We start from the raw sequence: 26,404 nt of genomic DNA, 5'->3' as shown, positions 1-26,404 counted from the left end.
CAGGATACCACTGCGGTGCTGTGACCCTCAGCACCAGTCCCCTCCCCCTGCAGGTAGGAACAGGTGGGAAAGCAGGACACAGTGACCCTCCCTGCTTGTGCCAACAGCCTGGTCTCCAGTGACCAACAGACTGTCCCCATGGACAGAAACCTCTTCCCAATATGTGACGTGATTGAGAAAGTCATGTTGTGTGACACAGGACAAATGTGAGACTACACTGGGATTGAGTGCAGGCAATAGGACAGTCATCCAGACAGGCGAGACACTGGCTACTGAATTGTCCAGAGGAATGGAGGGTTAGCACAAAAGGACACAGGGGTGAAGCTGGTGGGGAATGAGGGTTCCAGAGATGGGTGGGGCTGATGGACGCAGAGCCGTGACCCTGAAAGTCAGAATGCTCCTGAACAGGGTAGGGACACATTCTCTTTATTTTACTACAGTAAAATAGGAGCCTCCTTTTCTCCATGTCCCTTCGGGGACTTTGGGCCCTGAGAATTCCTAGCATTGAGGGTACCAGATGGAAATTTCTAGGCAGTCCTTGCTGGGTGGGGGACAACAGGCCTGACTCAGGTGGCAGCTGGGCTGTTCTGTTCCTGGCTTTCTCTGAGGGTACCAAAAGCTGTTTTGAGAGATTACCCACTCAGCAATCCGTGCTCCCTCCTGAGATAAGCAGAGGTGGGTAAGGTCTCGCATTTAGAGGGAAGAACACAAGAGCAGGGGCTCCCTAACCTGTCAGCAGAGGTGGGGGAGACCAAACATCCTGCAATTTCATCTAATAGCAAAAGCCTGCTGGAAGAGGCAGCCTAATCCAAAGGGACCACTTCTCGACATGTGTCTCCATGGAAACTACACATTGCCATCCCCACGGCTGCCTGCCTCCTTCCCTGTCTAAATATTCTTCTGCCCCACCATTAACAGCTCTGGCATACAAATGAAATCACTCGGGCGGGAGCTAATTCCCTGTGTTCCCTCTCAAATTGAATCTCCACATGAAGGAGGAGGAGGAGGAGGGGGGGACACCAAGCCTTTCCAAGGTGAAGCTGTGACATCAGAGGAAGCCAGAGAGGCGACAGTAAGCAACACGTGGTGCAAGCAGACGGTTGGGTGCGTTCTAGGTACATGGAACACTCAGAAAGAAGGTCCAGGGCAGCGCTTGAGGGGTTTGGAGCAGATGCGTAAGGGAAAGGACCTAAAAATAAGCCCCTTGAGGTGGCATCACAGGACATGCCCATTTGTCATCATTGCGTAGATCTCTCTACCAAAATCACCATGGTAACTATTTACCCTGAAAACCAGTCCCTGGTAGAGACAGGAACAACCCGAGTCACGTTAGGGGTCTCGGACTCCCTGGGTGGCTCTTCGAGTACCTCACACCTGTCACCACATGTAATTGCTATGGCATCCCGGGGAAACCATCTCTTTGTCTTATCTTACGTATGGGGAAGCTGGAGCCTAGACAGGCAAGTCAGCAGGAAAGATTAACTGGTGGAAAACTGGGCAGTGAACTGAGGCCCAGGTCTAGCTGAGGCCTGCATTTCCCCCACGTCACATGACCCCAGAAGTATGCATGCTCTGTGAATGCAGTTGGGGGTGTCAGGGAACAAAGCGGCCGAGGTCAGTCACTTGGGCACACCTTCTGTCCCCTTGCTGCAGAGGAAACCACTACCTCTAGACAGTGGGTAGCCTGGTACGAAGGGCTTGCAAAGAAGTCCTGTCAAGTAAGCCATTGGATGGACCTCTCTGAGCCTGTGTTGCAGCCCACGTGTGATCCCGTGGCAGGGCTGCTATGTGGATTCAAAAGAGCTGAGCACAGGATGTGGCTGATACAGAGCTCTATGTCATCAGAGCTTCTCAACCTGTGGCTCACAACCCCTTTGGGGGGGTCAAACAACCCTTTCAAAAGGGTCACGTACTAGATACATTATGATTCGTAACAGTAGCAAAGTTACAGTTATGAAGTAGCAACGACATGACGTTATGGTTGGGGGGTCGCCACAATGTGAGGAATTGTCTTAAAGGGTCACAGAATTAGGAGGGTTGAGAACCACTGGGCTAGGGCAAGAAAGTACCAGAAGCCACTGTGGGTGCAGCTATCAGCTTAGCTGCCTCAAAATTTTCACCTGAGGTGGGAACAAGCACCCTGAGTCTGGCCCCCAAGCCCCTCATTGTGAGGACTGGCCTAGCAGGTGGCTCCGGAGTACCTGTCCCTTGCACAGACCATGACAACCAAGTGTGATCTTGGACAGTCAAACGATTTGGCCCTCAGCTACCTGGACTGTAAAATGGAGGGACAGTGAAGGTCCTCACTTCCCAGAACAGGTGACAGGCAGGCTCTTGGCTCAGGTAAGCAAGAATCAGTGACACTCTCCCTGTGGTCACTTCTCTCATCATGGCTGGCACTGTGCTAGCCAGAAGACTAGCAGGCCACAATGGGCTGGCTGCTGGACAACTTTGGATGGGACAGCCCAACACCCACCAACAGCTTCCCATGGGGACCCCATATACCATGCTGGCAAATAGCTCCCCATCATCATCACAGGCCACCCCTCCGGGGCTGTAGAGCTGGAACCAGCCATCTTTGCCTGCCCGCACGCTCAGCAGGCACGAGTGGACCTGTGGGCAGAGGACAAACACATTGTCAGTTCCAAACAGTGTCAGGTACGAACCAAATATCAATGGTGTTGACAAGCTAGGCAGTCAGGAAATGCATGAACTTGCTATAACCCCCCAAACACTGGCCTCCTACCTTTGGGGAACTCATGTGGCCTCCACATTGTGAAGCCCAGCCATGTGTCCTCACTAGGACAACTGCGAGGTCTTGCAGGGCAGAGTACCCCCAAACTGGCCTTGTCTCCATCCCAGCTTTCTATGTTTCCCCTGGGTTTTAATTTTTTTTTCCCCTCGACAGGGTAGCCTTGGCTATGCTAGAACTTGTTCTGTACAGATCAGGCTGGCCTTGAACTCAGAGATCCGCTTGCCTCTGCCTTGAGTGCTGGGATTACAAGTTTTCGCCACCATACCTGACGTCCTCTCTCTTTTCTGCTGGGCGGTCTCTGGCCCTCTCTGTGCCCCAGTCCTCTCTCTTTCTCTCTGCCCCTCCCTGTCTGGGGTTTATCACTAATCCTTAGGTTTGGGGTGGGTCGTCTTCTGGCCCATTCCCTCCTACTTTTCCTGTGTGGGCAGTCCTCCCTCCAGGCCTGGTTCTAGTGAGCTCAAGCTCTCTTTAAACCTGCTATGAAGTCTCATCCTCACTTCCTTGTCTGTCCATCTGTTCTTCTCTCTTGAAGGGTCTCTATCTAGAGTCAGGGCAATGCCGGGGCCGAGAGAACAACTCTTTTGTCCCTTCCCAGAGCTTTGTGTAGGTACAAGTGTATGGGTCTTCCTGTGTGCATGTTTGGGATGGGCTTCCACATTCATCTACACCCACTGTGATCCCAACACATGTACACACATGAATGTATACTCATGTACACACACACACACACACACACACACACACACACACCCCTCCTCTTTATTGTCAAAAGCACACTGTGAGTAGGGACTGATCCTCAAGCTGACAGTCATTTGCACACAGGGAAGTCTGTCACAGACCCACAGACAGACAGCAAAGGCAGTGAGTCTCAGAATGAGGGATCGTCTCGCATTAACTTATGCCTGCTCCAGGAATAAGGACTCAGGCTTGCAAGGCTAGTCAACAAACATGGCTTCACTCAGGAAGCAGAAAGTGGGGGTGGGGGGTGGTGGTGGTGGTGGTGGGGATAACAAGGAGAAACAGAGGACAGGAAGTGGAACCAGAGCCAGAACCCATGCTCTGGTGTCATCCCAAGCCTGGGGTTCCTTGGGGCCTCATTTTTGTCCCAACTGGAGACCTCTCCCTTCCAGCAGCTCATTCTGTTTCTCTGTCCTGGTGTCACTTACTGTGACAAATTTAAATCTAACTGACCTTTAAGTGAGGTCCCCATGTCTGGGAGGACTTTGAGACCCCATCTTTACACACAGCAAGAATGCTTCAGGCTTAAGGAAAACTGAGACTACAGCTGGCGCCATCTCCTTACCACCTTTCTTCGTCCCCACCCCGACCCCTGCACCTGAGGATGGCTTGTGAAACCTGTGATGGAGCTAGAATCTTCTGGAATGAGGTTTCCCACTGTAGCCCGAAGGCTATATAAGAAGCAGGAAGGATGCCTATAATACATGGTCTTGGTGTGACCAGATAGATGGCGGGATCATGAGGGCTGGCGAGAGCCTGCCTTGTAGGCAAGCAGTGAGGTCTGGGGATGGCTGCTGTACAGCATCTAGACTTGGGACTTGAGAGTCTGAGTCACAGGTCTTGAGTGTGTGCTTCTGTGCAGGGCTAGTGTGCCCATACCACACCTGGTGCATGACTTAGCTTCCATTTTCCCAACTCTAAATGGGGTATGGGTAGAGGGGGCAAGTGATTCTTTTTTGTATTTGTTTTGTATTTTTTTGTCTGTTGTTTTGAGACAGAGTTTCTCTGTTTCTAGCTGTCCTGGAATTCACCCTATAGACTAAGTTGGCCTTGAACTCAGAGATCCACCTCCCTCTGCCTTCCAAATAAAGGAATTTAAAGGTGTATGCCACTACTCCCTGGCTTGGAGGGGGGATGACTCTGAAGTCAAAAAGGAGTAAAGAATGGCTTCCTTGGGGCTAGAGAGATGGCTCAGTGGTTAAGAGCCCAGACTGCTCTTCCAGAGGACCCAGGTTCAATTCCCAGCACCCAGATGACAGCTCACAATTGTCTGTAACTCCTGTTCTAGGTGCTTTGACACCATCACACAGAGGCACATAGAATCAAGACACCAATGTACATAAAATAAATACAGATTAAAAAAAGGAAAAAAAAAAAAAAAAAAAAAAAAAAAAAAAAAAAGAAAAGGCTTCCTCTTGTGATTGTAAGGGCTAAGAGGGAGCATGCATGTGCCTGACATGGGGCAGGAGCTTAATAAAGGACGCTTCTCACACTGCCTGTCCTTGCTCCTGCAACTTTTGGTGTGGACATCTGCCCTAGGTTTTCTGGAAGCTCAGAGCTTTTCTGAGAGCTCAGACTTCAGTTATGATTCCTTGCTTGGCCTAGGGACCTCCACAATAGCAACACAAACACAGGACCACAAGGTTGACCGGAAGCTGGCTGTGCACCTCATGGCGTCATGGCGGAGGCACTGCCAGTCAGTCGTCGGTTAACCAATGCGACAGGACATGGGTGACAGTATCGGGGTGGCTGTACATAGGTTGAACAAGCTGTGTTTGCACAGAGGACCCGTAGCCTGGAGCAAGGAGACGCGTGACGCTCCAAACCTTTTTTTTTTCCGTACAGTAGAAAAAAAGGGCTCTCTGGGCCAAGGCATGGCTAGGTATCTGCTTAGATCCTAGCCCTAATAAACAGGGGGGGGAAAGTTAAAAAGAAAAAGGCTTACTTCCTGTCTTGGGTCTTCTGCAAACCTCTGAATTACATACTTCAGCTCCCTAGAAGGAAGAGGAGGAGGGTGGGTCATTTGCAGGTAGCAGGGCGGTGCAGAGGGAGGGGAAAGAGGCCAGGAGCAGGTGGGGGTAGACAAGGCAAGGTAAGTGGGATGTTTCCTAGCAGGGCTTGGATGTGCATCCCAGGGGACCCATTTCAGAGAAGCCCCTGCAGCCTCCCAGAATGCACGTGACCCAGAGAGTGGGCAGGAGGCGGTTGGCGGTGGCAGGGGTGTGGGGGTGGCCGGGTGCAGGTGGCACTCACAGCGGGAGAAGGTGGGGTGGGTGCCTCTGGCATACTTACTTTGTGAACTTCTCGTGCGCGAGAGCTCTGTCCAAAACAAACAAAAACATACAGAGACAGGAAGTTAGAGCCCTTTGCTGCCCATTGATTGATCACATTTCCTCCAGGGACATCTATACTTTAGCTGTGATTTGTAGAATGTGGAGGAAACTGACACAGCCATGTGGGTACGCACGTGGATATCAAACGTGTCCCTCCTTTGACAAGGCGAGAGCCACAGCAACATGAGCAGACTGAGCCACCCGCGTCCCCAAAGTCAACAAACACTAGGCCCACACCTGTCAACTGCGGGCGCACCAACACATGCAGGCACACGTGGGCTCCAGGGACCCAGGTGTGTTCGTTAATTGTTCCACAATTAAGGCGAGGCTGCACTAATTACCAGCGCACATTGCCAGGCAATCAGGGACCATTCTTCCAAGTGAACTGCATCATGGGCCACTGTCAAGCGGGTCTCGGGGCCTGTGGGGACAGCTGCTGTAGCCAATGATGCCACAGACACTGGTGGCTCTGAGGACTCAGATTTCTCTGGTCTCCATTCTTGGGAGCCCTGAGGGACCTAACCGGGCCAGCAAATGGGGCAATTACTGGGTGTAATGTCCCCCTCGGAGGAGCTGCATTCATAAACAGAGGCTCACTAATGGGCTCTGCTGAGAGCCCTGAGTGCCTCCTAAGGCCTAGCAGCTTCCAATCTGTCAAAACAGACCTGCAGGCATGCTAGGCCAGGTGGCTCAGCTGGAGCTCTGTGCTCTCGTGGCCTACCACACCACACCGCTTCCCACGATGCACTCCATGTTAGTATGGGCGAAAAGAGAGACAGCCGGTCCATTTCTGGTCACACTCAAGAGTGTGGTGTGAGCTAACAGCCATTAAGGCTCACCACATTAAGGCTAGTGTTCCCATGAACAGCCCTGAAATAGGTCCATATGCATTTTCTTTTCTTTTCTTTTCTTTTTTTTGTGCTTGGAGACCAACTCCAGGGCATTGCGCTTGCTGGGTGCACCACCAAGGTGGCTCAGCGGTCCTTCCTTCCTTTGTCATGTAGCTCAGGCTAGCCTGGAACTGTAATTATAGCAGTGCTTCTCAACCTGTAGGTCACGATCCCTTGGGCAGGGGGCGGGCGACAAATGGCCCATTCATAGGGGTCACCTATCAGATATCCTGTATATCAGATGTTTACATTATGATTCATAACAGTTAGCAATATTACAGTTATGAAGTAGCAACAACAAAAAAAACAAAACAAACAAACAAACAAACAAAAAAACCAAGAGGAACTAACTCTATTAAAGGGTCCCAGCAGTAGGGAGGCTGAGAACCACTGACTTATAGGCACATGCTACCATAGGCTAGGCATGGTGGAGACGGCCCTGCCCTTTTCTGAGTTTAATGAGTCCCCACATTGCTGTTTTTTTCGTTTTTTTTTTCAGAGAGGTCCAGAGCAAGGGCACATCTCGCTGTCTCGACTGTGGGTGTGTGTGTGTCACCCTCCCCCTACCCCCACCCCCCCAACCCCCAGCTCCATGAGTCTCCTGCAAACCGACACCACGCCCTCTCCTGGTGTTTTCCTCCCATTTGTACAGGGCCTGGTGGGACTTACTCTTTGGGGAACGGAATGGGTTGAAGCAAGCTGGCCAGAGACGGTCTCCAGTCATCATAGTCGGACCTAGAATGAGAGAAAACTGATGAGGGGGGGTCAGCAGGGAGAGGCTTTCCACATGCTGTCCTGGGTGGGCTGTACGACAAAAGTGTCTGGTGATGTCACACAACATGGATTCTGCTCCAACTACGTCAGAGACAGAGCCAAACAGCACAGCATGAATCAGCAAAGAACATTCCAGACTTCCAAACAAGAACTGTGAGGCAACTATCTCACTCCCCTAGATCACATAACGTCCTTTGCCTCAGCTCACTCACTGCCTTTTTGAGCCATCGCTGAGGGTGACGAAACAATCTGGGTCTCCGATCCCTAAATCCATGCTGATGTCCCAGCCCCTTAGGACCTCAGAGTGTGACACACCTGGAGAGAGAGCCATTAAGGATGGGTAACACAGGGCCACTGGGTTGGGCCCTGAGCTCACCTGAGTGACTGAATAAGAAGTCTGTGCAGAGAAAAGACCCCAAGAGGACACAGACAAAGGGCACCAGGGCAGCCTAACCCTGCCACACCTGCACCTGTGCTCCTGGTCACATGCCCTGTGGTGGTGTCACAGCAGCACAAGCACATCTGTGCCTCTCATCTGTGACTGACTAGACCCAAGGGGAAACTTATTGACTGATTCAAGGAAAACAACAACAACAACACCCAAAACAACTAAGCAACAAACCACAGTTTGGGACATCGTCCTCATCTACCAGAACTTCCATTCAAGCAGAAACACAGGGGACAGAGACACACAGGTGGACAGGCTTGCTGTGCTTCTCTGAGCCTTCCTTCCTGCTACGTGCACCCTGGTGGCAGAGCGAAGTTATCGCTCCGAGCAGTCACATGCCCAAGAAGAGGTGAGGCAGGCTGAGCGGTTCAGGTTCTGCTGCCCCACAGTGTAAGTGCAGCTGAGCACAAGCACGCTTCAGGCCCCTCGAAGAGCGTGCTCCACAGCTGGCTGAGGGTGACCGGAGAGCTAAGGCATCACGAGGGTGGGGTGGGTAGGTGCGTGGGTGTATATTCAAAACATCTCAGTCTGGTGTCAGATGTACCCTCATCCGTGTGGGAAAGCTTTTAGAGGACTTCGGGGAAACTGAGGCTTGGAGATGCTTTATGACTTACTACACATTTCAGCTGTTCAGCAGCTGGCTGGCCCTGGGTTCTAAGCCTTATTCTTTGTCGATTTTTCCATTCAGAATTCAGGCCTCCTACCACCACCTCCACTAATGAGCTTCCCATGATTGTTTTCCCTTCTTGTTCTTCCAGTCCCATTCAGTCTGTTCGTTTTAAGACAGGGTGGTGGTGGCGTACACCTTTAATCCCAGCACTCAGGGAGGCAGAGGCAGGCAGACTGCTGTGGGTTCGAGGCCAGCCTGGTCTACAAAGCGAGTTCAGGATAGTCAAGGCTACACAGAGAAACCTTGTCTCAAAAAAAACAAAACAAAACAAAACAAAACAAAAAACAAAAAAACAAAACAAAAAAATATAGAGATCTCATATAGCTCAGGCTAGCTCCTGAACTCCTGGTCCTCCTGTTTCCACCTATCAAGTACTGGGATTACAGGCGGGTTCTGTTAAGCTTGGTTTACATAGTGGTAAGAGTGGACACCAGGACTCTGTGAACACAAGATGAGCACGCTACCAACTGGGTCGTGTCTCCCCAACCCGTCTGATCTTAACACTGCTGATCTCCTGCCTGCCTGCCTGGGGACCTTCTGCCCAGTTCCCTGGACTTCCCATAGAAATAAAGCCTGCTGTTTTCCCAGTTCCCAAACAAATGCTTGCTTCTAACGAAGTAAGGATTAGATAACCCTTGGCTCTGGACCGGCTCCGCCCACCCGCCCGCCCTCCCAATGAACCCACGATAAAGATTTCAGGACCCAGATCACACCCTGGAAAGGTTCCGAGGAAAGGCCCAGAGGCTGAACAACGTGAAAAAGAATCACCAGAAGGGTCTGGTGGTACTAGATAAGTCTGAACAGTGATATGGATGATGTTTAGGCACGCACCGTGCCCTGAACGGGGGCTCAGGTTTGCTCACTTCATCTCCGGAACACCCACATGAGGAGGGAGAGAGGGAGGGACGGGATGTCTGGGTTCAGGCAGCAGGAGGCGAGGAGCATGTGCTGGAGGCTGAGGGCCTGTGGACTGTGTTGGCCAAGGGTCTCAGAGCTCAGAGGCCACAGGGATGCACGCTAGAATGCGCCTGTTCCCTTGGTTCCTTCCTGGGGTGTGGGGTGTGGGTGTGGGGTCATCCATTATGCAGCTAGGCTAGCTTGCCTTCCCATGACGAGATCCCCTCCACCCTTAACTGACTCATGGCCTCCAGCACATTGAAACGTGACTTCCTATGCAGGGTTCACTGCATGCCATGTGCTTTCTCCCAAGGCCCTTCTGAGAATCTTCCTGGTCAGGTAGGTGGCACTGTCACCCACTAGACAGCCCAGTGCCTCACCAGGAGGTGACCACCTCATACCTGCAGAAGATGGCTGTACTCATTAGGTGTTTTTTTTTTTTTTCCTTCTGGTTTTTTGTTTTGGCTTGTTTTTAATATTTTACAAAATAAAAATTGGAAGCTTGGGGAGACAGTTTGGTGGGGCAAGGTACCTGCTGAATAAGGATGAGGTTCAAAACAGCACAGGCCTGTAATTCTAGTGCCGTGGTGGGCGGGGTCACTGCGGCTTGCCACCTACCAGCCTAAGTGAGACCCTGTAAAAGGCTATGGAAGAACTCAAAAGAGATTTAAACACTCAAATCAGAATGGGGTTCAGGGGGTGGGTGGACATGGCACCCCCGGAAGCCTCAGAAGCAAGGGCACTGTCCCTCCTTCACCTCAGCTGCTCTTTCCTCCTGGATGGAAGCGTGTTCCACGACCATGGTCCTATGTGAGGCCGCAGTTTCTTACACTGTACCCTACCAGACCTTACTCTCGATGTCACTACTCTGGTACCTGGTGCTTCTTACATTCTGTGAGACAGGGCGGAGAAAAGAGCTGGGACCTTTGGCTCCAAGCACAGACCCTGGCTTGGAGCCTTAGCACAGATGCGCAGCAACTGCTTAAAGAGTACATGATGGGGCTGGAGAGACAGCTCACAGGTTAAGAGCACTGGCTGCTCTTTCAGAGGACCTAGGTTCAATTCCCAGTACCCACATGATACCTCACTACTGTCTATACCCTCCGGTTCCAGGAGATCCAACACCCCTTTAAAGACATACATGCAGGCAAAACACCAATGCACATGAAATAATTTAGTAGTAGTAGTAGTAGCAATAAAAATGTGGATGAATGAATACATAGATGGATGGATGGATGGATGGATGGATGGATGGATGGATAGATGGATAGGGACCTTGAAAAAGCCCCAGGTTCTCCCTACTGAAGACCCCACGTTGGTCTTGGCCAGCTCAACCCACTCCAGGCTAACCTAAAGCAGATCAATCCTGATGTGTCTTTGGAATATGGACCTTGCTCCGGTAAATACTTGTGTTGACTTTTCTGGGGTATAACATTCCCGTGATGCAAGACCCTGCCTCAGAGAACTTGTGGTACAGATAAGAACACACTGGCTGGCCGGCCATTTGAACATATTCCCTGGGGCCACTGGCATGCCCCGAGTTCTGAGTGTGGCTTTCCTCACCCTCACAATGTCCTGTGAAGTGTCACCTCAATTCTACACCATATCATCTTCCCTTCTTCTTCCTTTTTTTTTTTTTTTTTTTTCTGAAACAAGTTCTGTTTATGTAAGCCAGACTGTCCTGGAACTCACTCTGTAGACCAGGCTGGCCTCAAACTCACAGATCAGCCTGCCTCCACCTCCCGAGTACTGGGACTAAAGGCGTGAGCCACCACTCCTGGCTCTATCGTCTCTTTCTTAGCTCTCATCTGGATTTACAACTGCCAAATGTTCACTCTCACAGAGAACCATAGGATAGGACAACAGGGAAAATGTCCCATTACTGACTGAAATCTCCTAGCAGCCCTTGATGGAGGACACAAGAGAAGCAAGCTAAAGTCCAGAGGGACTCAACAGGTAAACCCACGGACATGATGACTGGAACAGTGTTCTTTTCCCAAGCTGTCAAGAAGGCAGCAATGTGACTTATCTGACTCTATCTTAGGATAAGAAACACTACCTGGCGACCACCAGTTCTGGTGACTCCCACACAATGGTGTCCATCTATATGTGGTGTCTATTCTGGGCTGTGGCTGCAGTAACTGCACTACTTCACCAAGGCAGCCTAGCATTGACCAGTCCACGTCACAGATTAATAAGTGGAATCAAGGGGCATGCATCCATCTCTGTATACCCTAAAGCTGCTTTCCTGGTGCGAGACACACTGGAATCCTCTGAACTGTAGGCAGAGATCTAGCGAGACCAGAGACCTAAGAGCCAGCTTGGGGAGACCCTTCCTGGCTCATCAGACTATTCTAGGCTCGAGCATAGTCATAGCCCCTGACCTCTGATCCCTGACCCCTGCCCCGGAGCTGCAGCAAGCAGGAGGAGCAGGGCATTCAGTCGTGAACAACTGTAAAGGGGGATAACTTCTGTCGGGTGTGATGTCTCTCAGGTCTGCATGCTCCCAGAAGAAAGAACCCAGAGGCCTGGGGCCCACCGGAAACAGCTCAGGGCAGCTAGTTTTGGCCCGGAAGGCAGGTACCACCAGTGTACCTCAGAGAGGAGCCCCTATCCTACAGGCTGGGGAGGCTCAGTGCTGTGGGTTTGGCCAGTAAAGACATGAGACTCCTCCCTGCCTTATGGAAACCCGGATCTGAGCGAAATTCTCAGATGCTCTGAATGGATTTTGGAATTTTCTTCCTTTGGCTGGAGGAGCAATAGATTGGGCTGCACTCTCCCTTGGCCTCATCTGAGGGGACACAGAGAGTCTAGCACTGGTTGTGGCAGGCCCCTCTCAAGGACAACAGGAAGCACAGACAAGTGACCGCGGCTTCCATAGTCTCCCTCAAGCACAGGAGCCCATGGGATAGCCATGGATATACACGTGTACACATTCAACTTTAGACATCATGGTGCTTATTTTCTGGGAACACAGAATACCTCAGTGTGGCCCACTCCCTGTTCTGGCTTACGAGTCAGGGGGCTGGAATCTCACTTTCACCCTGTGAACCCTAACTCAGATGCAATATGCCCACGACTGAGGACAAGCAAAGACTAAATGACTGGTGATGCCGCAGGGTGCTGAAGAATCCCAACCCTCACTCACAGACAGGGTCTCACTCTGGTACTCACTATATAACCCAGGTCGCCCTTGCACTTGAAGCCATCCTCCTGTCTCAGCCTCCCAAGTCCTGGGACACACTTGCCTCTGCACAGTCTGCACATCTAACTCAGGCATTTGAAAAAAACAAAAAACAAAAAACCCAGGCTCCTCAGCCACACCCACCCCTCCAGGACTCAGGCTGGCAGCAGGTCAGCCCTCCCAACCCCTGCCCTCCCCACAGTGGTATCCAGGGTACTCACAGCAGCTTGAGGATCTCCACGTGGCAGCCGAGTGTACGGCCCGCTTGGGGGCCCAGCTCGATGCTCAGGGTACCACATGCTGGGCTCACCATGAGGCAGTCAATGAGGTTGGGCTCACTGTCGTTGCCCGTGCTGGCTGTCAGCGCCGGCTTGGCAGTGCTGGTGCGTTCCACCTCCACGTGGACCTCGCTGGAGGCCACAACCACCGACTTGAGCCGTGGCTCAGATAGCGTGGCTTCCTGAGACACCAGGTCCGGGCTGGGGTGCAGCAGGCGCAGAGGTAAGGTGGGCTTCCGGTCGCATGGCTGTTGGCAGCCGTTCCGAATCTCCTTCAGGCTGGGAGAGTTGTCTCGGCTGGAGAAGGGAGAAGAGAGACAACAGTAAGTGGGGGCAGGAGGTCTGCCTTGGCAAACAGAAAGTCCAGCTCTGAGCGGAGATTAATGAGTTTCTACACTTGGGATGCTGAGGCAGGAGGATGCCTGGGTCTCTGTTTCAGAAAAGCGAACTGAAAACAACCTAGACTTCCTGAGTGTTCACGTGTCAGCTCTCTAGGGCGGTTGTGAGTCTCCCGAAAACCTCTGTAACGGGGCCACGATGAAGCGGAGCTGTCGTGAAGTCCATTAGGAACATTAGGGGAGGCTTGGCTTGGGGTGCAGGAGGCTTAGTATGAGGAGCACTGAATCTAGAGTCCACACCCGCCTGCCCATTTTCCATAAGCAACCACAGCCCAGCACAGTGACCACTCAACCATCTGTCCAACGAGTGAGCATTCACCTCTGTCAGCAGCCACCCATCGCTGACGCGCCCACACCAACGCTGCCCTTCTCTGTGACAGCCACCTAGTACCCAGTGCACCTGTACCAGTGCCGACCCCGGATCCTTCCTGATAGACCTGTGACACCCGAGGAGTCCAGTCCTGCTCCCACTTGTTTCCTGAGCTGAACTGGCCCCTCCCACCTTAATGTCGCCACATCCTTCATGTAGTATTTTCCCATTTTATTGCCTGCCCCAGCCAGGTGAGAAAGCACAGCACACAGCCCACTTCCATGGCTTCCAAGACCCACGTTCTGGTGAGCCTGGACTCTCCAGGGGTCCTTTTGGGGCTCCCGTCTAAATTCTAGGGTCTCCAGCTGCCTGGAGGTATACTGCCTGTGTAACGTGGTGTCACAACGTGGTGACTGAGGGCAGGGGGGTGGGTGCTGGCTTTTTGGCCACAGTTGCTTAGAAAACGTGAGACCAAACATCGACGTTTGGAGTGTCTACACAACGGGACTTGTCAGAGCCTCGACCTGATAAAGCCCCTTCCAAAATAACCCCCGATTCCTGCGACAGCATCCTTAGGTGTGGTAACAGTAGCAGTAGGTTCTGAGGTTGGCACCCATGCTGCTGCGGACCAGGTGCATACAAGTACTATCTCCTGGGAACATGTGAGACAGACTCCACAGGTTATGTGGTCCCTCTGACCTTCAGAGCTTATGAATCCAAGCAGCTGGATCTGAAGCTAGGTCTCTTGGGAGTTAAGGTACCACCAACCAAGCTGTCTTTTAAGGTCCCAAGACTCTGTTAGGCATCTCCTCCAGGAAAGCCCCCTGTGGTTTCCTCTTCCTGCCACAGATATGGTCCTGCCTAAACTCCAAAACCATAGCTTTTCTACCCTGGGGGACACTAGGACCTTTCCCCGAACCGGAGAGCTTCTGGCGAGATCGGGAGCGTTCAGGGTGGTGTGGCCATAGACCCCGGAGAGCTTTTGAAACACTCTCCCAACTCCAGGAGCTCATTAGCTCTAGGGAAGACCAATTGTCGTGGCATCCATCTGACTGAGCACAGCACCAGGGGAGACTACAGACAGCTGCTCACTGGACTGGCAAGATGGCTCAGCAGGTAGGGGGGGCTTGTGTCTAAGCTGGACAACCTGAGTTCGATCCTTAGGTCCTACACGGGGGTGGGGGGCGTGGGGGAGTGTTTAGAGTGGCTCTTTAAAGTTGTCCTCTGACCACATGAGCCTAACCATGAAAAGCAAATAAACAATGTAAAAAATATAAAGTGCTTACAAGGAAGGAAGGAAGGAAGGAAGGAAGGAAGGAAGGAAGGAAGGAAGGAAGGAAGGAAGGAGGGAAGGAAGGAAGGAAGGGCGGGCAAAGAGTTACTTGCTCAGGTCCCTCTCAAACTTGTCACATGTGTGCCGTGTCCCCAAAGAGAAGCAAGCATGTGCTCTGGTGTGCAGGGCTGGGCCTCGCACTGCTGTTCCACGTGGCAGCTCCAGGGCCATGTGAAGAATTTGGGAAGAGACTCAGGTAAGGCCTGAATCCATTTTGCACCTGCCAGGGCGCCAGGGCTGAGAGCAGCTCACCGAGGCCGCTCAATAAACACATTTCAGCTTTGCTGCGGGGAAGCAATCATTGGCTTCTGTAAACCCCTGAAACTCCATAGTGGGCGGAAGCAGCGTGTGGTCTGTGAGGCAGGGCCTGTGGATCTCTGTGGGCTCAGAACGAGTTTGTTCCCCCACTGCTCCATGCTCAGCACTCCGGTTCCCTGTTTGCCTCTGCTAAGGCCGGGGAGTGGATTTTCAAGGCCTCTTGGCTCTGCTCGGCGATTTTCCAGACAGCCACGTTAACCTGGGTCAGGCTGTCTGTTCTTTCAAGTGTGGGAACATCGTGTGCTAACCAGGAGTGGTGCGGAGGCCTGGAGGACACTGGGAGGGACTGACCAATGGGCGAAAAGGAAACAACATGACAGAACCAGGCCTGGAGGGAGTGGGGGGAATTGTGTCATCAGCTGAGACCCCCCAATTTGAGGGTTCCCAGGGGCTCAGCTGTGTTTTACTGGGAGCCAAGGCCAGCCTGTGTGGGAGGAGGAACAATCTATCTTATTCTCCTCATGCCTTCAACTTGACAGTCCCTCATGACGTAGGCCCTGCTTCCTACTTCTCACCCTGTAGCAGTAGGGTGGTGGCTAGAAGGGCAATCCCATGACAACCCTCCCCTACTGTTGACTCACCCATGTTCTCAGAAAACGTAACACAGGCCAGCCTCCTCTTCAGTGTGTTCTCCGGCTCAGCATCTGTCCACCCTGGGCCCCACACCCACACTTTGAACCTAAATCTATTTCTTATTCATGTCATTAGTGTGGGTATGCCTGTTTGTAAGCATGTGGGTGCATGCATGTACGTGTGCATGCATGTAGTGGCCAGAGGTTGATGGCAGGTGTCTTTCTTGATTGCGTTCCTCCTTGTCTATTTAAGCAGAGGCTCTGAGTCCAACCCAGAACTTGCCCGTTTCCCTACCCTAGCTAGCCAGCTTGCTCTGGGGATCCAGCACATGGCAGGATTCTAAGCGGCTGCCAAGCCCACTCATAAAAACCCAGCTTTTATGTGGGTTCTGGAGATCTGGACTCTGCTATTCACACTTGTAGGGCAAGCCCATTGCCTGCTGAGCTCACGCTGCTGCCATTAACACCGGCCAGGGAATCCCTTCATCCTCAACTTCTTTGTCTCTAGCCTTAAGCCACACTAATTTCCCTCGGCTCCTGCTCGGCAGGACCCTCTCTCTGTCCATGGGCAGTTTTAAGCCCAGCCGTGAAGAAAGTCTTCCGCAAGCTGAGTGGCTGGCTCTGCAGCAGATGTGCAGGGAAATGCAGGTGGAAAAGTGCTGTGACTGCAGGCAGTCCCGTCAGTCACCCACTAGGCTGCCTGTCTTGTCTCTTTGTTCTTCCTGCTTCCGGGCCCCCTACCGGTCTGGCAGCCTTGTCTTCAGAAGCACCTCCTGGTAAGATCCTTCTAACTTTCTTTGGCAAGAGTGCTTAGCTCTGGCCTAGGGAGTTCAAACACCATCATGGTAACACCAAGTAATTCGGAATGGCAGTGGGGGCCTGGGTTTTAATCCTTTTCTTTTCCTTCCTTCCTTTCTTTCTTTCTTTCTTAACATTGTTTCGACTCTGTATTGTGCTGGCAAAAGTCTAACAGCCACTTCTCCAGGACAAAGGTCTCCTGACCTGCAGAGTCAAGAGCTGCACCAGTTGCCTTGGTTGTAAACCCCACCGCACACACGTGACCCTCTGGCTGCCGAGTGATGTCACTAGCAATCGTGGCAGGAGCCGTCTTCCTATGGGAAGGGGCAGCACAGCCTTTGAGCTGACCCCTAGGATCCAGTCTCCTTTCCAAACCGAGGAGATGGTTGACGCTTGCATTGAGATGTCTTCCCCTTAATGTTAGGACCAGGGATAAGGGGCCAAAAAACATTTCTGCCCGTCTGTGCTCTGATACCTAGAAACATCTCTTTATCTGTCAGAGCCCATTTCCTTTTTGCTGGTTTTAGAAGCACCATTTGCCAACTTCAGGGGCTCCCCCAAAGGTACTAGGGTCTTCTGTCAAGAAAATACCTCAGTACACGCCTCTTTTCCCTCGGCTTTACTAGTGCCTGGACACTGGGGGCCCTTCAGAGCTGTGCAGTGTTTCAAATGACAGGGTAGCTGCAGCAGACTTCACCATGTCCCGCATATCAGCCTCCGATGGCCCAAAGTACTACAGAAAGTTGCTCACAGATGAATGGTACCTGTGTCCCTCTGTACCCCCCAAATGGCCTTAACTAGGACGGATGGGGTCTGTAGCAAACCTCAGTGGAGGGGTGAAGAGACACACAACTGAGTGTGCCACACCTACTTTCCTGGGTCAGGGGTCGTCTGCTTCCAACTAAATCCCAGGCTCTGAGGCTCCTCTCCCAGGCAAGCACCCCTGGTAACCTTCTGGCTCCCTTACTACTTGGTTTTACCATGTGTATGGCCTGCCTCCCACCTGATAGGCTCTGGTGTAGTCAGGGATCTATGTGTGTCCCCCAAGAACACTTGCCCCAGGAGGGGAGATGTTCACAGACACAATACACTCATTTCCTAGCACTGAAAAACTGCACTGCGCTGCAGCAGGGATAAAAGCACAGACCACTCACCAAGACTGAAGCTCCCAGTGTCGAGGCCGGAACACACCTTACCGTCCCCTTCCCCGTGCACACATGCACATACTCCACACATCCCACACACATCCCGCCATGGCCCCCCTGACAGGTTTTCACTACATAGCCTTAAACCTGTAATCCTCCTGCCTCAGCCTTCAGGGGTACCAAAATGACAGGTGTTTACCATATCACCTGGAGCAGCCTGCATGTGGAAAAAGCCCTTCGCCTTAGCCCTTAGTGACACCCTGCCCCATGGTGAGTGGCCTTCAGCATAGGATACCAGCAGCTAGAGCCCAGGGACCTTGTGGCCTTGCAGCTACTGATGACAGGCATCACATGCCCTTCTCAGCCCTACCCCAGGGCTGGGCTCACAACAATGAGCCAAGGCATTGACAAACAACAAGAAGTCAAGGCAACAACAGCTACTCCACCTTCCCACCAGAGAGCAGTGACAACCCACCCTCTTCAGCAACGCATCCCCAGGCTAAGGTGGCACTGGGCCCCCAACCCAGACCCACCTAGAACACAAGAGCACTGACCTGTTGATGAACTCTTCGTAGCAGGAGTAGATGGCGGCCAGGCACACAGCCACGAGGTTGGGCAGGACCCGGGGATGTGGGCAGTGCCCTGTGGGGCCATGCATGCTGGAAGAGAGCAAAGGGAAGATGAGGAGGCTGTGGAGCGGCTGCTGGCTTGAGGTGGAGCTGGGGTGCTGAGGTACTGCCCAAGGTGAGCAGCCCTGTTGAGGGGCAGGTGGAGAGCCTGGGCCTTTGGTCCTAGCCAAGAATGGGCAGAGCCGGGGGGTGAAACGTCAGTGGCCTGGCCAGCTGCTTAGATTCTACCACTACACCTCGAGTGAAGAGACAGACTCTCCTTAGTGGTGACAGAGGATCAAGTCTAGTTTACAGGGTAGGGCACATGGTAGCGCTGTCCTGGGAGAGTCAGTCCCATTTGCACAGGCATTTCTGAAATGACTATTTACGATACAGTTTTCTTCTCAAAAGTGTACTTTGTAAAAAGTCGGTCAGGTCAGCTTAGCTGAGCACAGGGCCTGTAGTACCACTGAGCGCTTAGTATGTGTTACCAACTATTTTGGAGGTCTCTCTGTGTCATGGTCCTTCATCTATAAAATGGCCTGGCACATCCTGGTGTGCCCAGGATGACGTATGGAACTGCTCTGGGAAACTGTCACCACAGCTGTTGTCACTGAGACAGGCCTGTCCTGCTCTGTGCCCAGAGACCACAGTGGGGGAGGGGGGTTATTTGACATCAAGCCCTGAAGAAGAACAACCCGTCTGAATGTGGGCTTGTGCTGTGAGATTGCAGTGGGCCCAGGTCCCAAGTCCCAGTTTCAAAACTGGCTCAGTAGGTTCTTTTTCATTCGTTCTTCTTTTGGAGACAGGGGTCTCTTACAGCTTAGGCTAGATTTGAACTTGCTATGTAGCCAAAGATGACTTTGGACCTCCGGGTCTCCTGTCTTCACTTACCAAGTGCAGGGACCACAGGGCTACACACCAGAATGCAAGGTTTCTGCGGTGCTGGGGACTGAACCCAGGCTGCTGACATGTTAGGCGACCTGCCTACTGGGCCACATCCCCAGCCCCCAAGTCAGGTTTTCTTTAAACACAGGACAAATTAGAACAGCTCACTGGAACTGTCATAGTCATCGGACCCAACGGGCACTGGGGCCCTCATTTCATAGATGAGGAAACTGAGGCACGAGGAGACCATTTTGAACCTCAGAGAGTACAGGTCACGGTGAGAAGGCAGTACTGTTCTTGTCCCATGGTCCAAGAGTCCCTTTCAGCATGCTAAGGGCTTCCTCCTGGGTTATTCATTTGAAATCTCCTAGGGAAGTTAGAGGAAGCAGGATCACAGAGGCACAGTGACATGGGCTCACTGTCACACAACAAACAAGTCGCTGGGACCATGCAGGGCTAGTGGAGTCCAGTGGCATGCTTGCTAGGAAGGGAGACAGGTTTTCTCTGGGTGTCATAAACCAGGTAGTCTGGGGCAGGGAGAGGAAGTGATGGGTGTGTGTGTGTGTGTGTGTGTGTGTGTGTGTGTGTGTGTGTGTGTGTGTGTTGGTGAGACACACCTTTGAATGAACTTCTTTACCACCTCCATGCCTGCGTTGAGTTCATTCAGGGCGAGAATGTACTCCTGGGTGAACAGCCTTAGCCTTGGGCACTTCCCGAAGTCCTGCAGAGAGAGACAGAGCAGAGGCGGGGTTACCAAGGCAGCGCCAGGAAGGAGCTGGGGAAGGGAGACCTCACACCTGTGAGAGACCTCACACCTGTGCTCACACCGTCCATGACCCCCATGGGTCTGGAGGGTTCCTGGTGCAGCTGCACCTTCCCATCTCACAGGCTCTGCAAGACCTCAAGTGGCAGAATGTCCTGCCTGGCCTCTGGTCACCTTGGGAAACTACGAGCTCTTTTAATCTCTGAGTTGGGTGTCCAAAGCACTCAACAGTCAGAGAGACTCCAGTGTAGACTTATAGTGATGTTCATTCTTCTCCCGGGGTCGGGAAATCGGTAAGGTAGAGCTCCGCATACCCAGCCAAAGGCAGCGAGGAGCCACCAGCTTCTTCCTGAGTGAAGAAGGTGGTACCTAGAAAGCTGGCTTCAGAGTGAGGATGGACCCAGACACAGTCCGTCGGGGGCTCCTTTTGAGTTGGCAGACCCCAGACACCCCCTTGACTCCAGACCGACCCTCAAAGGCACAGGGGGGGATGTGGGGGATGATCGAGGGGTTGGGGGTGGGGAAGAAAGCCGGGAATGGTGGACGGCACACACCCATGACCCTAGCTCTTGAGAGGCCAGAGGCAGGAAGTTTGTGAGCCTGTGGCCACCCTGGGCTACACAGTGAAACTTATGCACAAATGAGAATGTTAGTAGGAACTGGGAACTGGAAAAAAAGATGTGGGTGTTAGGCGTGGGTGTGCAGGAGGCAGCCAGTGTGTAAGAACACAGCCAGGGAAGGACAGTGTGGTTGCGTCATTGAAGATGGCAAAGAGAGGAGGCTGCAACAGCGAGGAGGAAGATGGGCACTTAAAAAAGCCAGTGCTCTGGGCCTGCGAGGAGAGCTGCATCTGCGACTGCACTTGAGGCTTAATGACGAGCCCTGGGCAAGGACAAAGGGGGGGGGGGTCCTTCCTGTTCTAGCTGAGCGGCGTAGCCTATGACTGATAGCAGCAGTTGTGGACAAAGAAAGGCTGACCAGGAGGTACAAGCCAAGTACGGAGAGTGGTGACTTCTGGCCTTGTCCAGAGAAACGGGCAATGGAGGAAGAGAGGAAACACTTTTAGGAAAAGGCGTCAAAGTGCTGTCCACCTGTGCTCATTCTTGCACCCAGCTAGGTTTGCAGACGCTGCCGGCTCTGAAGCACCAGCCCCCGACGGCCTGCAGGCAGGTCAGCGAGAAGACAAGACACTCTCGTTTCAACTCTGCAAAGGTGATGTATTTGGCCAGCAAGATGTCTCATGGGTGAAACTAAGTGTCCTGCCTGGCGCAACGGGACCTACTGAAAAATCAAGTTGCAGGCCCAGTGGCAGAGGCCTGGAGTCAATCCCCAGTATGGGAGTGGGTGCTGGTTTACTTTAAGGTCATTTGTTTACACATAGGAGAGGAACACAACTCAGGGAGGAGTTTAAGAAGTGTGCACACACATTCATGCACAAGCATGTGTGCACACTGTGGGCCTTAAGAAGTGTGCAAACACATTCACGCACAGGCATGTGTGCACACCGTAGGCCTGTGCACACACAACACTCAGCTCGGTATGGAGTCCTGTGGGAAGAGAGACTGTAAGTATTTTATCTTGCCTTCCTATCAAGGGAGATATCCACAGTGCCTCTTACAAACGGCGACAGAAAAGCTGTGATGGCCTCAGTGTGTCAAGCCAATCCAGGCGCTTTAGAAGGGTCCTATGGGACGAAGGTGGGTGACTCCATCTCTACCCACGCCCATCTCTACACACGACACTCAGTTGTCACGTGTCCTTCTTCTGCCTGGGCCTGTTGCTCAAACTTTCCTTATTTTAATGATCTGGGAAGAGTCAAAGATCAAGCTGTTTCCTCAGACTGGACTGAGGTGACAGGCTACAGAGGAAAAGCTCCCTGGAGCAAGGTCCCAGCAGTTACCATGGTGATGTTGACATTTATGCCCAGCTGAGGCCAAGCTGCTAGGCTTTCCATATCAAGGCCGGTCTCACTCCCTCTATACTGTACCCTTCAGGCGGAAGTCTGTGGAAGCCATGTCCCCAGCAACAACATCCATTCTCACCTACTGGGAAAATATTTTTCTGCCTGCTTTCCTGAAGAAAAGTAGTCCCAGAGGACAGGCCACAGGGAGCTCCGGTTTCTGAAACAGCCGCCGGCCACACCCACTTACCCACCCACCCAAGGCTGTCCTGGTACTCACCATATTATGCTTAAGGATCCTCTGAACCACCGGTGTGAACACCTCAATGACCACCATGGACCGAGGCCGCTCTCTGCAGTGCTGGGGAGAGAGGGGCGTAGTCAGTGCAGGCCAGGGGAGCCCCACCACAGCCCACAAGACCAACAAGGATATGGTTTCCTCCGCTGAATAGCGCAGAGTGATCAACCCATACTGAGTATCACAGAGTCCTTTAGTCCAACAGTGTATACACTATGGTGGCCTCTGGGTGCCCCTTCTAAGGGTCTGAACCCAAGGCCAAGGGTGCAAATTACCGTTGACAGTACTTTACAGTAGTTTTTTTGCCTTGAATTCTGTTTCACTAGCTCCCTGCCCCTCCCCCAGCCTTTGTAACCACTGAGCTATGAACCTTCTCAGCAGCCCGCCCCTCTTAGAGCTGTGAACACGGGTAAACAGGCCCCGTCTGAAATGTAAAGACCCGAGGTGTAATAGGTTCTTTTTTAGTGTAGAGCCCGGAGGTAATTTTATGCAATGTTTCCAGTGTGTCTATTTTGACAGTTTTCTACTTATGGTGTCATGTCAGCGCTCACGGTTTTGGGTTTTGGAGCATTTGGGATTTCAGATTTGGGGACTACAGATGCTCAACCCATGGCTGAGATCGCAGCCTGTGTGGTATGCTGCCCTCACATGGTAACACTCAGGACGTGTGAGAGGACTGCTCCCTGCAGGTTTCTCACAGCTTCACAGCTCCCCACCCCCTACCCCAGTTTTGTTTTGTTTTTAATTTATTGTGTATACAGTGCTCTGCCTGTACGTACACTTGCGGGCCAGAAGAGGGCATCAGATCACATTATAGATGGTTGTGAGCCACCATGTGGTTGCTGGGAATTGAACTCAGGAACTCTTGAAGAGCAGACTGTGCCCTTAACCTCTGAGCCATCTCTCCAGCCCCATTCTCTTCTTTTTTTGAGACACGGTCTCACTAAGTAGAGGTCAGGCTGTCCAGGAACTCTGAGATCCTGAAATTACAGGCACATGCCCCCTACACCTGGCTGCTCATTTATTTGTAACTCTGAGTAAGAGTCTTCTGATGAGACCTGGGGAGAGGCCTCAGTAAAGGGCTTGCTGGGTTTTCCCTAGAACCTGTGTAAAAAAGGCCAGGCGCGAGGTGGGAGGAATGGTGTCATGGCGAAGGGGGCTTGCTGTTCTTGCAAAGTAGAGGAATTAGGTTCCAGGCACCCACACTGGGCAGTTCACAACCACCCGTGACTCCAACTCCAGGGAATCTGATGGCCTCTTCTGGCCTCTGTGGGAACCGACATAAATGTATCATGTAAATAAAAATTAAAATCAACATGCTTGTAATCCCAACACTGGGGAGGCAGAGCCAGGAGCGGGGCTCGCTGGCCGGCCAGCCCAGCCAATTGGCAAGCCCCAGGCCTTGTGAAGAAGTCCTGTGTCAAAATACAAAATCGGCCCTAGGAAAGGCACTTGAAGGTGTCCTGACCTTCTGCATACACGGGCCTATGTGTACATGTACACTCACAAACACACATGCATGCACAGATCCCACAGCATGGGCAGGCCATAGTTCACTTATCCATCCATTTACTGAGGACCGCCTCCATCGCCTCAAAGTCCTGGCAACTGACGAAATCAGCTACACACATCTGTGGGCGGACTTAGGTTTCTAGCTCTGTGAAAACCAGAGTATCGCCTATTTGTTTGTTTTCTTTAGAGTGAGGTTAAAAAAAACAACAACAACAAACAGGATAGAATCCTTTGTTGCTTCTTGTTTGCCCTTGGGTGTTTAGGACCATTTCAGAAAGGTATGCTCTACCCCGAGTCTCAGCAAGCCGGTCTGGTAAGCTGAAGAACACGGCGGATGTGGAACAGCTTCTCACTTCCTGGTGGGCAGGAGTCCACAGGCCAAGCTTGACTCTTCTTTTCTCATCATGGAGTCTCCCCTCTCCACACACATACACTGGCTTGCTTAAAGACAGAGTCTCATGTAGCCCAGGCTGGCCTAGAGCTTACTGTGTAGCCAAGGACGACCTTGACAGCCTGATTTCTCTGACTTCATCTCTTGAGTGCTGAGAATTAGAGGCATGAACATCATACCTAGTTTTTTGTTTGTTTGTTTTTTTCTGAGACAAGGTTTCTCTGTGTAGCCTTGGCAGTCCTGGACCCACTTTGTAGACCAGGCTGGCCTCAAACTCACAGAAATCTTCCTGCCTCTGCCTCCCGGGTGCTGGGATTACAGGTGTGCGCCACTGAGCCTGGCCATCATACCTAGCTTTATGCAGTGCTGGGAAGCAAATGCAAGGCCCAGTGGGTCTGTGCTAGGTAAGCACTCCACAATTAGGCCTTGCTTTTGAATTGAATTAGAAGGCCTTCCGCTGAGCATACAAGCTCCCTTGCTCCCGGAGGAATTCCATCTGCAACTCTTAGTAAGGTCAAAGGACCTGGGAGAAAGAGCTCAAGGCTTTTCTGGAAGATCAGGATAGCACAATTTTTTCAAACCTTTGTGGCTGGGGTCTGGAAGTCCAGCAGGAAGGACTGTCTGAGGATTCTTCATACAGGCCCAGAGAGGCCCTGGGGGCCAGTGGGGAGGGGAGGGCTCTGTAGCAATCAAGCTCCTCTCCCTGGGTGTGGCCTCCAAAAGGAAGACAGCCTGAACCCCCACGGCCCTGGCCAGGTTCTTACCTTTTCCACTTAGATTCCACTAGACTTGCCCAAGGTCCCCCAAGGAACCCCAGGGAAAGAGTTATTGGGGCATGGGGCAGGGGCACTGGTGTTGTTGCTTAGCAGGTAAAGGTGTTTGCCACCAAGCCTGACAACTTGAGTGGGATCCCCAAAAGCCACAAGGTAGAAGGAATGCATCAACTCCAAAAAGAAATGCTATCCCGTGACCACTGCACACTCAGCACAGCACACATGTGCACACCACATAGACTAAGTAAGTAAATCTCTTGAAAGACAAAGGTCAATTTTTTTCCCCCGGATTAAACATTTTAAGTATGAAACAGTGAGAAACCGTAAGCCCGAGAGGCCCACATGGGGCTTGTGTGGATGAAACTGGGCAGGCAGCGGAGATGCCATCAGCCAATCAACCTACAGGACCATAAGGCCCGGGCTCTTTCTGACTCCATCTTCCTAGGAGTTGACACTGAGTTCTGGGGCAGAGGCACCTCTCCCATGTGGGCTTGGCATGCTCGTACTTGTTCGCCTGTTTGGACCAGAGGGCCTATTGCCTATACTACATGAAGGGCTTTCTATGCTGGATCCTAAACTGCCCCCTGGATGCCATCCATGGGCTGGCCAATGTGTGAGTCACTAAGAAGAGTCTCTTTATAGAAGAAGCAGAGCCAAAGAGAACACAGTCTTGTCCTGTTTTCATGCAGGGGACAGAAAAACTAGAGTCCTACCACCCACCCCCAGGACCCTGTTCTGGCTTTATATGCTTATTCCATAATGAGCAGAGTCTCCAAAAGACAGTATGGGGCTATAGAAGGGGGCAGGGACCCCACACAGTGCTCAAGGGAACCAAGGAAAGAGTGAGGACAGAGAAAGTTACTCTGTAGGGTGTTGGCAGCCCTGGCAGTGCTGGGGAGGTAGAAGATGCAAGCATGTGTCTTTCTAAGGGTATCAAGTTATTATAGTAAAGACATACACACACAGGGGGCGGGGAGAGCACAGAAAAAGGACAGATAGATTTGTGTGCCAGCCCAGCCCCCAAGCTGCTGAGCTGTGTGCTCTGGGAAGGCCCTGTCCCCTGGTGTGGCCCGGGTATGTTGCATACAAACTCTGATGTAAGGTTGGCATCAGGTCCCTGGGCATGGTGCCCTGCTCTGTGGCTCCTCCAAGCTGACCTGGCATATGCTGCCAGTTTCCCTTGTCCAGGGAAAGCCCTGCAGCCGGGCCCCTAGCCGGGGCCAGCCAGTGCTCAGAGGAGATTCAGCTAAGAATAACCCAGCTCTGACGTCAGAAATCCAGAAGACTGGCTGCAAGCTGCCTCCCAAGACAGCCAGGAATAGTCAGTCCACAGAAAAGCCAGACGCCTGCTTCTTCCTTAGCCTGTCTGGCAGAGGATAGCAGCCCCTCGAGCAGGTCCATGCATGCCTTTTGCCTGCATCTGGGACCCC

General features: G+C 52.2%; 1 protein-coding gene across 1 annotated transcript in view; it reads right to left on the bottom strand.

Annotated features, from left to right (window-relative positions):
• Positions 1-26,404, bottom strand: part of Cmip (c-Maf inducing protein) — a 198,037-nt gene that overhangs the window by 7,503 nt on the left and 164,130 nt on the right. The window contains exons 7-14 of the mRNA XM_051169014.1: positions 22,281-22,361; positions 19,955-20,058; positions 18,396-18,500; positions 12,911-13,264; positions 7,386-7,451; positions 5,786-5,812; positions 5,439-5,487; positions 2,506-2,613 (exon numbers count right to left, since the gene is read on the bottom strand). Coding sequence (XP_051024971.1) covers positions 2,506-2,613; positions 5,439-5,487; positions 5,786-5,812; positions 7,386-7,451; positions 12,911-13,264; positions 18,396-18,500; positions 19,955-20,058; positions 22,281-22,361 — 894 coding nt within the window. The remainder of the gene's footprint in view (positions 1-2,505; positions 2,614-5,438; positions 5,488-5,785; positions 5,813-7,385; positions 7,452-12,910; positions 13,265-18,395; positions 18,501-19,954; positions 20,059-22,280; positions 22,362-26,404) is intronic.

The sequence above is a fragment of the Acomys russatus genome, chromosome 26 (assembly GCF_903995435.1).
Source record: "Acomys russatus chromosome 26, mAcoRus1.1, whole genome shotgun sequence".
Lineage (NCBI taxonomy): Eukaryota > Metazoa > Chordata > Mammalia > Rodentia > Muridae > Acomys > Acomys russatus.
The sequence above is the reverse complement of the archived record's forward strand: the minus strand, read 5'-3'. Positions and strand labels throughout refer to the sequence as shown.